The 16,716-nt window shown below is 40.8% G+C and overlaps 1 protein-coding gene across 1 annotated transcript; it reads right to left on the reverse strand.

The window, feature by feature from the left end:
• Positions 1 to 2,556: 2,556 nt before the first annotated feature.
• Positions 2,557 to 13,878, reverse strand: LOC110495039 (zinc finger protein 2 homolog). Its single transcript, XM_036948301.1, has 4 exons — positions 13,778 to 13,878; positions 12,583 to 13,056; positions 11,940 to 12,111; positions 2,557 to 4,489 (listed from the first exon to the last, which is right to left on the reverse strand). The coding sequence occupies exons 1-4, from the start codon at positions 13,790 to 13,792 to the stop codon at positions 3,234 to 3,236; spliced, it is 1,917 nt and encodes a 638-aa protein (XP_036804196.1). The 5' UTR covers positions 13,793 to 13,878; the 3' UTR covers positions 2,557 to 3,233.
• Positions 13,879 to 16,716: the final 2,838 nt, after the last annotated feature.

Raw genomic sequence — 16,716 nt, forward strand, 5'->3', positions numbered from 1 at the left:
ACACACCAAGACAGTCGTGAAGAGGGCACGACAACACCTTTACCCCCTCAGGAGACAGAAAAGATTTGGCATGGGTCCTCAGATCCTCAAAAAGTTCTACAGCTGCACCATCGAGAGCATCCTGACTGGTTGCATCACTGTCTGGTATGGTAACTGCTCGGCCTCCGATCGCAAGGCACTACAGAGGGTAGTGTGTACTGCCCAGGACATCACTGGGGCCAAGTTTCCTTCCACCCAGGACCTCTATACCAGGCGGTGTCAGAGGAAGGCCCTAAGAATTGTCAAAGACTCCAGCCACACTAGACTGTTCTCTCAGCTACCGCAAGGCAAGCGTTACCAGAGAGCCAAGTCTAGATCCAAAAGGCTTCTTAACAGCTTCTACACCCAAGCCATAAGACTCCTGAACAGGTAATCAAATGGCTACCAAGACAATTTGCATTGCCCCCTCTCAACCCTCTTTTATGCTGCTGCTACTCTCTATTTATTATCTATGCATGGTCACTCCACCTACATATTACCTCAATTACCTCGACTAACCGGTGCCCCCGCACATTGACTCTGTACCGGTACCCCTGTACATCAACACCACTTCTGGTTACTATGACTACACAATGTCAACACCATACCACTCCTGGTTACTATGACTACACAATGTCAACACCATAACACTCCTGGTTACTATGACTACATTCACTTTTCCTGAAGCCTTCTTCACCGTCCTCGTGACTTCAAAAGAGTTTCCCAAATAAACATCATTATCCAAAAAACGTTCTCCAACAAGCAACGATTCATCAGACTCATTTGCACAACAATTTCTCCCTTTTTGTTCCATTCTTGGACTTCACTGTTGTCCACTCATCCTTCTCGCTAACGGTCCTCGACGTGCTTTCAGCACGACACTTCTGCCTCCGCCATCATCCCTAGTGTCATACCAGGGTTTAACTTATTCGATGAGGTTTAACAGAGGTTGGCATCCAATAATTATTGCATTACAGCCACCTACTAGAATGGAGAATATCTCCATTATACTTTGCTTGAAAAAAATAATAAAACAGATACTCTGCCATCTAACACTACACTCAGAAAAAAAGTAGATATTTAGTGTCAGTCAAAAGTTTGGACAAACCTACTATTCCAGGGTTTTTCTTTATTTTGACGATTTTCTACATTGTAGAATAATAGTGAAGACATCAAAACTATGAAATAACACATACTGTACAGAATCATGTAGTAACATAAAAGGGATTAATACATCAAAATATATTTTATTTGAGATTCTTCAAAGTAGCCACCTTTTGCCTTGATGACAGCTTTGCGCACTCTTGGAATTCTCTCAACGAGCTTCATGAGGTAGTCACCTGGAATGAATTCAATTAACAGCTGTGCCTTCTTAATTCATTTGTGGAATTTCTTTCCTTCTTAACACGTTTGAGCCAATCAGTTGTGTTGTGACAAGGTAGGGGGTGGTATACAGAAGAGCCCTATTTGGTAAAAGACCCAAGTCCATATTATGACAAGAACAGCTCAAATGACATGGTCAGTCAATCTGGAAATATAAGAACTTTGAAAGTTTCTTCAAGTGCAGTCGCAAAAACCATCAAGTGCTATGATGAAACTGGCTCTCATGAGGACCGCCAAAGGAAGGAAAGACCCAGACTTACCTGTGCTACAGAGGATAAGTTCATTAGAGTTAACTGCACCTCAGATTGCAGCCAAAATAAATGCTTCACATAGTTTAAGTAACAGACACATAACATCAACTGTTCAGAGGAGACTGTGTAAATCAGGCCTTTGTGGTCTAATTGCTGCAAAGAAACCACTACTAAAGAACACCAATAAGAAGAAGAGCCTTGCTTGGGCCAAGAAAGACGAGCAGTGGGCATTAGACCGGTGGAAATATGTCCTTTGGTCTGATGAGCCCAAATTTAAGACTTCTGGTTCCAACCGCCATGTCTTTGTCTTTGTGAGGAACTTTTCTTAAACGGAAGCAAATGGAACGAAACAGGGATAAACTTACCTTTGTCCAACAGAAACTCTAATGTGCAACTGTTGGACTAATGACTAATGATTAAACCCTAGATCAGCTAGATGCAGGCAAGTGTGCAAGGCAGTATTGAACGCGTCTGTCACCTTGATTCCTCTAAATTATCTGGACCTGTGCACCTATGTTTTAAACTTGAATTCATAGGCCAGGTTGTAGCATCCTCGTGATGGGTAGAGGGAAAATGAGTATCGTGTAGTAGCCTAAACCTATCGATGTTCCATTGATCTGGATGAATGGAATATGAATGACAGGCATCCAGTCTGCTGTAATAGAAATAAGGCTCATACATTTAAAAAATATATATTCCTTCTCATCTTAAAACGGCACCGACCGCCACAGCTTTACTTACAGTATAGCCTACCTGTAAAACACCAGATATAATGACTCTTCAACCCTCCATAATAAAGAGAGACAGGATACTTACAATAGTTGTGTTTATTTTCTGCCATTTAGAAGTTTTTGTTGTTTACATTTTCCGTGACTAAATTATATATTTTTTCTTCTTTTAAAAAAAAAAGTGATGTAGAAATCCAACTAGAATATATGATGTCTGTGATTACTCAGGATTCTCTATGGATTCCACAATGTCAACTTCACTCAGTTTTCTCTGCCGTGCTGCCTTTTTGGTGATTCCTGAAATAGGGATATGTTCACAATAAAGCCTTCTCATACCAGCTTTATTTTAAGAACATGGTAAGGAATCTCTCCAGGGTGAGTTAGCTTGTGTTTCTTTAGGTCTCCTAGGGGACTGAATCTTTTCCTCACACTGTGCCAGTGAAATGGTGGGTCTTCAAATTTGTTCACTGACTGAAGCTTTCCACACAGGGAGCAGCTGCCACAATCCTTTGCAAGTCATTTTTTACCCCCTTTATCTAACCAGGTAAGTTATTATTAGTCATAATTAGCTGGTGTTATTTTGGAAATAAACTGGTGAAACTATCCCCACATTGATAGCAGAGTTAAGGCTTCTCCCCTATGTGAACAAACGGGTGTCTTCAGATCTAACAACACAGCTTTTCTCCTGTATGAATTCCCTGATGCTTCTTCAAATTTGCTGATTGACTGAAACGCTTCCCACACGTTGCGGTATTGAGCGGCGGTGTTGTTTCTCTCCTGTGTGAATTACGTTACGTTAGGTGGACGTTAGGTGGTGTAAATGACTGACACACTTCCCACAATGAGAGCATTGTTAAGGCTTCTCTACGGTGTGGGTTAGTTGGTGTCTCTTTAGGTTTCCTACCAGACTGAAACGCTTTCCACACTGAGAACAGTGGTAAGGTTTCTCCCCTGTGTGAGTTATCTGATGTTTCTTCAGAGTTGATGAATGACTGAAACTCTTACCACACTGGGAGCATTGGAACAGCTTTCCACCCGTGTGAATCAGCTGGTGTTTCTTTAGAAAATATAAACTGGTGAAACTATCCCCACATTGAGAGCAGTGGTAAGGCTTCTCTCCTGTGTGAATTAACTGGTGTGTATTTAGGTTGGCTAACTGACTGAAACTCTTCCCACAATGAGAGCAGAGGTAAGGCTTTTCTCCAGTATGAGTTAGGTGGTGTTTCTTTAGGAAATATAAACTGGTGAAACTATCCCCACATTGAGAGCAGAGGTAAGGCTTCTCTCCTGTGTGAGTTATCTGGTGTGGCTTCAGTTCAGATAACGTGGTGAAACTCTTCCCACATTGAGAACAAAGGTAAGGCTTCTCTCCTGTGTGAGTTAGTTGGTGTCTTTTCAGACTTGATAACTGACTGAAACTCTTTCCACATTGGGAGCAGTGGAAAGGCTTCTCTCCTGTGTGCGTTCTCGTGTGTGACTTTAATTCTCTTGGAGATCTGAAATCCTTCCCACACTGAGAGCAGTTGTATGGCTTCTCTCCTGTGTGAATTAACTGGTGTGTATTTCGGTTGGCTAACTGACTGAAACTCTTCCCACAATGAGAGCAGAGGTAAGACTTCTGTCCTGTGTGAGTTAGGTGGTGGTTTCTCAAAGTTGTTAACTGACTGAAACTCTTTCCACATTGGGAGCAGTGGTAAGGCTTCTCTCCTGTGTGGGTTCTCTGGTGCGTCTTTAGATGGTCCGAATGACTGCAACCCTTTCCACAAACAGTGCAGTGGTATGGCTTCTCTCCTGTGTGAGTTCTCTGGTGCGTCTTGAGTTTGCTTGGTGTTTCACATCTCATCCCACATTGACCACACGGGTATGTCGCCATCGTTTTTTGAGTCTGTTTTGATTTGAGGTGAGTTGGACAAATAACACTGCCTCTGCAATCTGAGCAGGGTCGGGGCCTACAAGTGTGTCTTCTCAACTCCTCTGGATCATAGAAACTAGTGAAGCAGTCCATGCAGTGGTGATGTTTCTGTCTTGAGTTCCTCCGTCTGTGTTGTTTATGGTTTCCTGATGCTGTGGAACTGGGCTCACTGTCTGAACCTGGGTTGGAGATCTCTCCTGTGGGAATATGAACAGATATGGGATTAGAATCAGGAACAGCATTGAAATGGTCTTTAACAGTCGTTTTTATATCAATATCAAACCATTTATTGGGTAACAACTGAGTACTTCACTTTAATACACTGAACAAAAATATAAATGCAAGAAGCAACAATTTCAAAAATTATACTCATAAAAGGAAATCAGTGAATTGAAAAACATTCTATGGATTTCACATGACTGGGAATACAGATATGCATCGGTTGGTCATAGATACGGGGCGGCAGGGTAGCCTAGTGGTTAGAGCGTTGGACTAGTAACAAGTTGCAAGTTCAAATCCCGAGCTGACAAGGAACACAGTAGCTTATGCCTGCCCATACCATACATCATTACCACTCTGTTCACAACGTTATCAGCAAATCACTCGCCCACACGACACCATACACGCTTTCTGTCATCTGACCGGTACAGTTGAAACCGGGATTCATCCGTGAAGAGCACACTTCTCCAGCGTGCTTATGGTAGAGAATTGAACATTAAATTATCTAGCAACAGCTACTGCTCCCTAAAAACTTGAAATATCTTTGGCCTTGTGTTGCGTGACAAAACTGCACATTTTAGATTGGTCTTTTATTGTCCCCAGTTCCAGTTGATCATGCTGTTTAATCAGTTTCTTGATATGCCACACCTGTCAGGTGGATGGATTCTCTTTGCGAAGGAGAAATGCTCACTAACAGTTGAAACCGGGATTCATCCGTGAAGAGCACACAATTTGTGCCCCAAATTTAAATAAACTTTTTGTGCATGCACATTTCTGGGATGTTTTCTTTCAGCTCATGAAATATTGGACCAATATTTTACAGGTTGCGTTTATATTTTTGTTCAGTGTAGATTTCCATCGAAATTGGGAAGGGAAAAAAATAAGCTTTTTAGCAACAACAAAAAAAAAACTTTCTCCAGCAAGAACTTTGCACAATTTACCACATGGTGACATCACCATGGAAGCCTCAACTCCCGGCCACACAAGTATGCTGATTACAAGGTCCTGCGTAAAACAGCAACTAACAGGATTTTTTTTTAAATCACACTTTTAGTGTTAGTTTCATGAGCTGTCGTACAAAATGATGTAAAACACAGGAAAAACTGCATTTTGAGTGCACTTGGACTTTAAAATCTAGATTCCTTATTTAAACCAATAACAAAGAAAACACCACATCTCTGTTGTGGTAAAACTCTGAGGGAAATGTAACCACTGTCAAATGAAATAGACAGATCTGAAGATACAAGGACTGACCATGCATGATATCAACATTATAGTTTTAAACATGTTTAGAGGCGATACAGTGTTTGGTTACATTTAACATTGTTTACAAATATTGGAGTAAAACAAGCTTGTATGTTTGGTTCTGATGGGGAACGACCAATGAACTACGAGCCATTTCTAAGTTACATTCATCAAGAATCAATGGGTAAATATCATTTTTTTCAAAGTCAAAAAATGGATGTAGCAGCAAAGGATTCTAGATTTAAGAATGTTCCCCATTGTACACAAGGTCCAATGAAAATGTTTACTTCTGCTTTGTCCCTGAAAGACACACACACAGGTTGGAGAGGTTGGAGCAGGGGACTTCCATGCTCTGGCTCCCGTGGAGCAGTTGTTGTGGAGGGTTAAGTGCACAACAGCGGGTGATGACGTCTGGGATTTTGATATCAGATAGCAGCAACCTTCCAGTTGCACAGCTCACCTTCCGACAGAGTTTTGGAACCTCCTGGGGCTGCCAACGCACCAACTTCTCTGCAGGACCCGGAATTCAAACTGGCAATCCTTGGTCGCTGGCTCACCTCTCTAACCGTTAGGCTGCCGGCCGCCCCTTTAAACAAACACAATATGGATGTTCCAGGGAAAAAAAACGTCTCTTCTGCATCGCTTTGATATTTTAAGAAGAAATTGTGCACCAATAATGACTTTTAAAAGCCTGTTATATTAAATGACCAATGGGTTACAATCGTCCAAGACGTCCACTGAGGTGCACAGGAGGGACTTGTCAAAATGCTACATATCTGCACTTCTCTGTGGTCATTTAATATAACAGGCTTTTAAAAGTCATTATTGGTGCACAATTTCTTCTTAAAATATCAAAGCGATGCAGAAGAGACGTTGTTTTTTTCCTGGAACATCCATATTGTGTTTGTTGAAAAAAATTCAGTCTCTCAATGTGCAAAACTGATAGAGACATACCCCAAGCGACTTACAGCTGTAATCGCAGCAAAAGGTGGCGCTACAAAGTATTAACTTAAGGGGGCTGAATAATTTTGCACGCCCAATTTCAGTTTTTGATTTGTTAAAAAAGTTTGCATTATCCAATAAATGTCGTTCCACTTCATGATTGTGTCCCACTTGTTGTTGATTCTTCACAAAAAAATACAGTTTTATATCTTTATGTTTGAAGCCTGAAATGTGGCAAAAGGTCGCAAAGTTCAAGGGGGCCGAATACTTTCGCAAGGCACTGTACCAGCATACTTCATTCTCCTCGTTTTGAGTAAGCTATCCAGCCCCAACTCCAGCTCCAAACTATTCCATCCTCCTATAATGCCATCAACTATTGATAGGAGCCTAGTATTTTGTATACACTTGCAAATGTTATGTGTGAAGACATTTAGGCGTGTGCACAGAGAAGCGATTTTATGAGTTGATGTTTCTGACCCAAATCCTATTTAGAAATATTGTTGTTGGTTTAACAAATAGATTTGGGTTTTAATCAAATTAAACGAAAAACAAAGGTATTAGAAAGATTCAGCATCCGTGGTTTCATGGTGAGAAGGGACATGGCTTCAATGCAATTTCTCCTTCTATTTATGGAAAAGTGCCAATTTCCCCCGTTAGATGGATGAAGGATGTTTATAAAACATAACAATACAACAGTATAATGATGAGTGGACATTTCCCCCGTTAGATGGATGAAGGATGTTTATAAAACATAATACAACAGTATAATGATGAGTGGACATTTCCCCCGTTAGATGGATGAAGGATGTTTATAAAACATAACAATACAACAGTATAATGATGAGTGGACATTTCCCCCGTTAGATGGATGAAGGATGTTTATAAAACATAATACAACAGTATAATGATGAGTGGACATTTCCCCCGTTAGATGGATGAAGGATGTTTATAAAACATAACAATACAACAGTATAATGGTGAGTGGACATTTCCCCCGTTAGATGGATGAAGGATGTTTATAAAACATAATACAACAGTATAATGATGAGTGGACATTTCCCCCGTTAGATGGATGAAGGATGTTTATAAAACATAACAATACAACAGTATAATGGTGAGTGGACATTTCCCCCGTTAGATGGATGAAGGATGTTTATAAAACATAATACAACAGTATAATGGTGAGTGGACAGTTCCCCCGTTAGATGGATGAAGGATGTTTATGAAACATAACAATACAACAGTATAATGGTGAGTGGACATTTCCCCCGTTAGATGGATGAAGGATGTTTATAAAACATAACAATACAACAGTATAATGGTGAGTGGACATTTCCCCCGTTAGATGGATGAAGGATGTTTATGAAACATAACAATACAACAGTATAATGGTGAGTGGACATTTCCCCTGTTAGATGGATGAAGGATGTTTATGAAACATAACAATACAACAGTATAATGGTGAGTGGACATTTCCCCCGTTAGATGGATGAAGGATGTTTATAAAACATAACAATACAACAGTATAATGGTGAGTGGACATTTCCCCCGTTAGATGGATGAAGGATGTTTATAAAACATAATACAACAGTATAATGGTGAGTGGACATTTCCCCCGTTAGATGGATGAAGGATGTTTATAAAACATAACAATACAACAGTATAATGGTGAGTGGACATTTCCCCCGTTAGATGGATGAAGGATGTTTATAAAACATAATACAACAGTATAATGGTGAGTGGACATTTCCCCCGTTAGATGGATGAAGGATGTTTATAAAACATAACAATACAACAGTATAATGGTGAGTGGACATTTCCCCCGTTAGATGGATGAAGGATGTTTATAAAACATAATACAACAGTATAATGGTGAGTGGACATTTCCCCCGTTAGATGGATGAAGGATGTTTATAAAACATAACAATACAACAGTATAATGGTGAGTGGACATTTCCCCCGTTAGATGGATGAAGGATGTTTATAAAACATAACAATACAACAGTATAATGGTGAGTGGACATTTCCCCTGTTAGATGGATGAAGGATGTTTATAAAACATAACAATACAACAGTATAATGGTGAGTGGACATTTCCCCCGTTAGATGGATGAAGGATGTTTATAAAACATAACAATACAACAGTATAATGGTGAGTGGACATTTCCCCCGTTAGATGGATGAAGGATGTTTATAAAACATAACAATACAACAGTATAATGGTGAGTGGACATTTCCCCCGTTAGATGGATGAAGGATGTTTATAAAACATAACAATACAACAGTATAATGGTGAGTGGACATTTCCCCCGTTAGATGGATGAAGGATGTTTATGAAACATAACAATACAACAGTATAATGGTGAGTGGACATTTCCCCTGTTAGATGGATGAAGGATGTTTATAAAACATAACAATACAACAGTATAATGGTGAGTGGACATTTCCCCCGTTAGATGGATGAAGGATGTTTATAAAACATAACAATACAACAGTATAATGATGAGTGGACATTTCCCCCGTTAGATGGATGAAGGATGTTTATAAAACATAACAATACAACAGTATAATGGTGAGTGGACATTTCCCCCGTTAGATGGATGAAGGATGTTTATAAAACATAACAATACAACAGTATAATGGTGAGTGGACATTTCCCCTGTTAGATGGATGAAGGATGTTTATAAAACATAACAATACAACAGTATAATGGTGAGTGGACATTTCCCCCGTTAGATGGATGAAGGATGTTTATAAAACATAACAATACAACAGTACAGTGCCTTGCGAAAGTATTCGGCCCCCTTGAACTTTGCGACCTTTTGCCACATTTCAGGCTTCAAACATAAAGATATAAAACTGTATTTTTTTGTGAAGAATCAACAACAAGTGGGACACAATCATGAAGTGGAACGACATTTATTGGAAATTTCAAACTTTTTTAACAAATCAAAAACTGAAAAATTGGGCGTGCAAAATTATTCAGCCCCTTTACTTTCAGTGCAGCAAACTCTCTCCAGAAGTTCAGTGAGGATCTCTGAATGATCCAATGTTGACCTAAATGACTAATGATGATAAATACAATCCACCTGTGTGTAATCAAGTCTCCGTATAAATGCACCTGCACTGTGATAGTCTCAGAGGTCTGTTAAAAGCGCAGAGAGCATCATGAAGAACAAGGAACACACCAGGCAGGTCCGAGATACTGTTGCGAAGAAGTTTAAAGCCGGATTTGGATACAAAAAGATTTCCCAAGCTTTAAACATCCCAAGGAGCACTGTGCAAGCGATAATATTGAAATGGAAGGAGTATCAGACCACTGCAAATCTACCAAGACCTGGCCGTCCCTCTAAACTTTCAGCTCATACAAGGAGAAGACTGATCAGAGATGCAGCCAAGAGGCCCATGATCACTCTGGATGAACTGCAGAGATCTACAGCTGAGGTGGGAGACTCTGTCCATAGGACAACAATCAGTCGTATATTGCGCAAATCTGGCCTTCATGGAAGAGTGGCAAGAAGAAAGCCATTTCTTAAAGATATCCATAAAAAGTGTAGTTTAAAGTTTGCCACAAGCCACCTGGGGGAGACACCAAACGTGGAAGAAGGTGCTCTGGTCAGATTAAACCAAAATTGAACTTTTTGGCAACAATGCAAAACGTTATGTTTGGCGTAAAAGCAACACAGCTGAACACACCATCCCCACTGTCAAACATGGTGGTGGCAGCATCATGGTTTGGGCCTGCTTTTCTTCAGCAGGGACAGGGAAGATGGTTAAAATTGATGGGAAGATGGATGGAGCCAAATACAGGACCATTCTGGAAGAAAACCTGATGGAGTCTGCAAAAGACCTGAGACTGGGACGGAGATTTATCTTCCAACAAGACAATGATCCAAAACATAAAGCAAAATCTACAATGGAATGGTTCAAAAATAAACATATCCAGGTGTTAGAATGGCCGAGTCAAAGTCCAGACCTGAATCCAATCGAGAATCTGTGGAAAGAACTGAAAACTGCTGTTCACAAATGCTCTCCATCCAACCTCACTGAGCTCGAGCTGTTTTGCAAGGAGGAATGGGAAAAAATGTCAGTCTCTCGATGTGCAAAACTGATAGAGACATACCCCAAGCGACTTACAGCTGTAATCGCAGCAAAAGGTGGCGCTACAAAGTATTAACTTAAAGGGGCTGAATAATTTTGCACGCCCAATTTTTCAGTTTTTGATTTGTTAAAAAAGTTTGAAATATCCAATAAATGTCGTTCCACTTCATGATTGTGTCCCACTTGTTGTTGATTCTTCACAAAAAAATACAGTTTTATATCTTTATGTTTGAAGCCTGAAATGTGGCAAAAGGTCGCAAAGTTCAAGGGGGCCGAATACTTTCGCAAGGCACTGTATGTGAATAATGAAAAAACATTAAGGCTAATATTTCAAGGCACTCTCAGTAGACCATTTAAAACCCCTTTATTATTAGGCTACTGGGCTAATGGCCAGGATCAAAAGACACCTATGTGATGCTGTTAAACCAGCCAGGATTTAGGAGTAGGGTAGGCTGTTTGTAAATACGAGATTCACCAGCACAAAATGAACATCTCTCTACCATGGACACTGTGTGTCATGGCTGGATAGGTTGTGGTTCCACTCTCTAAACCAACTGTGTTACCAAGGAGACCTGCTGTTTGTGGGTCTGAAACGTTCCTTTTAGAGCTGCATGAAACTGTCAGTGTTTTTAAGGACACGCCTCCAATATTGCCACCCCTCCCACCTCAGCACAAGTGAGCTGATGTACCTGTCTAACATCTGTGTAACATTGTTGCACCTGGCGTTATGGCTGGAAAAAGCCAGTACTCGGTGCTCTTACAATTCCAAACTAATGTGTGTTTGACACTTCGGCCTCCTAATCGCCCGCTGAAAAGAGCCCATAATGTTAAAGCCCCCATGCAGTATTTTTAATAAATCACTGCATGTTTTTATTTCATGAAAATAACTTTAAATATATTTGTTATCATTGATTTCCCTGAGCCTCCTTTTGCCCTTGAAATGCTCAGTCTGATCTTCTGGGCATGTTGATACAAATTAAAATATATTTACATACACAGCCCTAATTGGCAGATAGAGCCTACCCCACTTACCCCTTCAAAGAAAAAGTTACCAGATTGGTGGAAAGACAATAATAGTTCTGGAATCCCCTGTGGTTGTCAATGCACCAGCCTCTCTCCATCCTAAACTACTGAACTTACCTGGGTCAGTGTTCCCATCTACTTCTTCCTCCTCTTCCCTGTTCTCCACTTCTGTGAATGCTCTCTCCTCTGCCCTCTCTGTGACTGCTCTCTGCTCCGCTGTGAATGCTCTCTCCTCCACCTCCTCTGTGACTTCTCTCTGCTCCTCTTTGAATGCTCTCTCCGCCTCCTCCTCCTCTTTGAATGCTCTCTCCTCCGCCTCCTCTGTGACTGCTCTCTGCTCCTCTTTGAATGCTCTCTCCGCCTCCTCCTCCTCTTTGAATGCTCTCTCCTCCGCCTCCTCTGTGACTGCTCTCTTCTCCTCTTTGAATGCTCTCTCTGCCTCCTCCTCCTCTTTGAATGCTCTCTCCTCCGCCTCCTCTGTGACTGCTCTCTGCTCCTCTTTGAATGCTCTCTCCGCCTCCTCCTCCTCTTTGTATGCTCTCTCCTCCGCCTCCTCTTTGAATGCTCTCTGCTCCGCTGTGAATGCTCTCTGCACCGCCTCCTCTGTGAATGCTCTCTGCTCCGCTGTGAATGCTCTCTCCTCCGCCTCCTCTGTGACTGCTCTCTGCTCCACTATGAATGCTCTCTGCTCCGCCTCCTCTGTGAATGCTCTCTGCTCCTCTTTGAATGCTCTCTCCGCCTCCTCCTCCTCTTTGAATGCTCTCTCCTCCGCCTCCTCTGTGACTGCTCTCTGCTCCTCTTTGAATGCTCTCTCCGCCTCCTCCTCCTCTTTGTATGCTCTCTCCTCCGCCTCCTCTTTGAATGCTCTCTGCTCCGCTGTGAATGCTCTCTCCTCCGCCTCCTCTGTGACTGCTCTCTGCTCCTTTGTAAATGCTCTCTCCTCCGCCTCCTCTTTGAATGCGCGCTCCTCTGCCTCCTCCTCTTTGAATGCTCTCTCTTCTGCCTCCTCCTCTTTGAATGCTCTCTCCTCTGCCTCCTCTTTGAATGCTCTCTCCTCCCCCTCCTCTTTAATCCCTCTCTCCTCCTCCTCCTCCTCTTTGACTATCACATTGAGTTCCAGTGGTTGACTGCAGTCCTCCAGCTTCACTAAGACCATCTCTGGACCCCACTGTGAGCTTCTCTGTGCTGGAACACCACAGTAAGAACCCGGGGACTTGGGTTCAGACATGGAAGGCTATAGTAGGATTCAAAAGAGGCATAAACGAAAACGTAAGGTGAGTTTCACAACTGGAACATCTTAGTTAATAAAGGAATATATCTAAATATTCACTAATACATTTAGCTAGCTAGTATTGCTTTGGCGATTGTACAGCTAGCGTTAGCAACGTTAAGCCAGTTGGGTTAGCATTAGCTTACTGACGAATTTTACTGTCACTTTCTCACTAGGAAAAAACGATAAACAAATGATCAGCAAGAAGTTAATTTGAAACATTGCCGAACCAAAATAACATTTGATTTGTAATCTCTAAAATGACCAATTAGCTAATGATTAGGTACTGAAATTAAAATAACTAGCTTGCTAGCTAGCCAGCCTTAGAAACAGACTAGCTAACTAGCCATGCTAACTTATTAGCTAAGGGTTGCCAATATATCTTTGCCATCTTGAAGATGGACAATTCACACATCACACAATTCACATTACTGTCTTAATAACAAATAACAGTATCATTCACAACAGCATCTTTAAGAGTTGCTTGGCATGATCGATCGATAGATAGATAGATAGAAACCTTCGTTAGGTTGAGTAGGCATTTTAATGACCAGTGAGTAAGCTAGCTAACGTTTGCTAAAATGGCTATTGTTTACTCATAATTTGGTGGACGTGGATAAATAATCCGCCTACTAATGTTTACATATGGAATCGTTTCAGAATATATTAGGAATCTAGATCTTACCTTGACGCTTGACATTGAACTGGCAGCTGTTGTTGTTCTAGCTCGCGCAACTCCTTCTTTGGTTTAACAGCGGGTGGCATCCAGTATAATGTTGCATTACCGCCACCAACTGGACCGGAGAATAAATAAATTATACTTTGTGATAGAAAAATACAAATTACCCTGCCAAGTATTGTTGATGTTCTCGGTATCCATAGCCAGAATAGCCAGAGGTTTCCTGTTATATTCATCATACCTTGGTTTTTGTGAATAGTGTGAATGAAAAAAAAAAATGTGATAATGGTTTTCATAAACATACATTGTCCTATGGGATATCCATTGGCAAAGGTAAGGAAGGAGGATGGTAAATTTGATATGCATAACACATACCAATTAACATACCTTTGTATTTTTTTGGATTCACAGACTTCACCATCCCTACACCTCTGAATATAACAGGAAACCTGTTCAATCATCATGCACTGCAAAATCCTTCTGGCTATATACGGAGAACATCAACACATTAACATCAACAGGCCAGAGGATATACACATTGGACTTGGGCCTCTGCTGGGAGTTTACCTCATGTTTAGATTGTTTTTATTCTGCTTTGCCACTAAAATCATAACACTGACAACTAAAATATTGTATTATTGTTGTTATTGTTATGCATATTAATAATACTATGGGGGAGGGGGTTACATTTTTACCCCAAAAGGTTATTTAAAAAGGTTATTTGAATAACTTATAGGGCTTCCCCCACCGTTTCAATTTGAAGGACTTATAGGGCTTCCCCCACAGTTTCAATTTGAAGAACTTTTGGCACAATTGGCCCAGCGTCGTCTGAGTTAGGGGGGGGAGTATGGCCGGTTTTATGACTTAACGCCGGTCATAAACTCTCTCTTTCTCTTGCCCTGCAATATTGAGAAGTTAAAAATATTTTTGTTACACAGAGAGACTTTGCCGCCAAAACTTCAACATCAAACAACAGTCACTGGGACAATATATTTCAACATCCAAACGTTGGGGATGATGAGGGATGGAATATGGAAAATGTATGTATATTTTGGGATGTCATTAAAATGATCAGAAAGACACATTCAAGCTGTAAAGTTTCCACCCTATAGGATGTTCATACAATATGAAGAACGATGAAATGGGGCGGCAGGGTAGCCTAGTGGTTAGAAGGTTGCAAGCTCAAACCCCTGAGCTGACAAGGTCTGTCGTTCTGCCCCTGAACAGGCAGTTAACCCACTGTCATTGCAAATAAGAATTTGTTCTTAACTGACTTGCCTAGTTAAATAAAGGTAAAATAAAAAAAATTAAACTATGTTTGAAAAAGATAGAAATGTGAGTTTATTCTTCTAATGAGACAATGGTTTTTCATGCCTGTTGCACACTCACTAAGCCACGCCCCTAATGAGGTCAGAGTTTGTGTCCACATTAGACGGATCGAGTGGTTTCAACAGAGATGACAGATAAAGACATCTACGCGTAAATATATGTTGCATTTCTAATCCGAATGAGCGGTTGTTAGGGTGCAAAATGTTCATATTCCCAGGAGAGTAGCTTCCAAATGCATGTACGATAAGTTGACTCTTTTTTGTCTCCTTCATCCCTTATCACCCCTCCCTTTGCATGGTGTAACCAAACGGTCCACTAGGGACCATTGCATTATGTTAGTAATCAATAACCTATACCGTGTGTTTGTGTATTCTGTGTGATTATTTAGTTACTAAATAAATAATTAAGCCAATTTATGTATCGCTGATTCATCACTTAGGTTAAGGGTTCTTGCGGATCCAGGAATATTGCGACGTTCAGAATGAGACTGATGAGGTAATAATGAATAATTGACTGTTATTAATGTAAGAGAAATGTATAGATCTTTATAGTTTAAGTCGGGAGAACTTTTCCCGTGGTGCCCCAAATTCCCAATGAGTTAATTGTTACATGATTAATTTAATTGAGTAACAATTAAACGTAGTAGGTAATTATTCATCAATAGCTGTCATCACATTAATTATAGTCACGTCACGACATCATATTCATTTATGGCGAGGCAGGTAGCCTAGTGGTTAGAGCGTTGGACTAGTAACCGAAAGGTTGCAAGATCAAATCCCCGAGCTGACAAGGTACAAATCTGTCATTCTACCCCTGTTCCTAGGCAGTCATTGAAAATAAGAGTTTGACTTGCCTAGTTAAATAACGGTTCAATTGAAATATAATTACATTAAGAATCCCTTTAATAGCATCTCTGTGAGTCATAAAGATTTGTGATTTGACTTTATAAATGTAAATGTTTTATTGTGGCATAAACACAACCAGTCATGAAATAATGTTTTCATCTCATTGTCAAACAATCACCTCAAAAGGTCTCCTTTATTAGGCTACAGTCGTGAATGGAAAGAGACATCTGATACACAAAACACCAGAAAGTGTGATGACATTTGGAGATTGTCATTATGCCAGAATATATGCATCCACTGCTGTCCGCGTGAGTCTCGTGTCGTCAACTCATCTCTGCCTTGGCTAAATGTGTTAGGTTAGACGAGAACACTGACATTATGGAGCGTAGGCTACACCACCCGTTTAAGGCCATTGGCTCGTTGTTCATGCCTCTGACAGACAGTAGTGATAAATAGTGGTCTACTAGCCTACAGTTTGACATTTTGTTTTAATTATTGTGAAAGGCTCATGTTTTAATTATTATGAAAGGCTCATGTTTTAATTATTGTGAAAGGCTCATGTTTTACCAGTACGGCGTACCCCCACTATTTATTTTGCCGGGGACGTCGTACCACCTTCCTTCCCCCCGTGGTGGTAGCTCAAGCTACTTTACATAGTTGTTTTCTACATTTTTCTTCAGACCTTTGACAGCAAGGTGGCGATGCGCGACAGGGGACCTTGACAGCTGCACGGAATACTGGCTGGAGTAGTTCCATCCTCTCAGGTCCCCA

Source organism: Oncorhynchus mykiss, chromosome 17 (genome assembly GCF_013265735.2).
Source record: "Oncorhynchus mykiss isolate Arlee chromosome 17, USDA_OmykA_1.1, whole genome shotgun sequence".
Lineage (NCBI taxonomy): Eukaryota > Metazoa > Chordata > Actinopteri > Salmoniformes > Salmonidae > Oncorhynchus > Oncorhynchus mykiss.

Excerpts from the sequence above, each read along its gene's own strand:
- LOC110495039 (XM_036948301.1), bottom strand. Across the intron at positions 12,112-12,582 it reads CAGAGGAGGCGGAGGAGAGA|GAGGAGGCGGAGAGAGCATT; the intron begins GCATTCAAAGAG and ends TTCAAAGAGGAG. Across the intron at positions 4,490-11,939 it reads AGATGGGAACACTGACCCAG|GAGAGATCTCCAACCCAGGT; the intron begins GTAAGTTCAGTA and ends ATATTCCCACAG.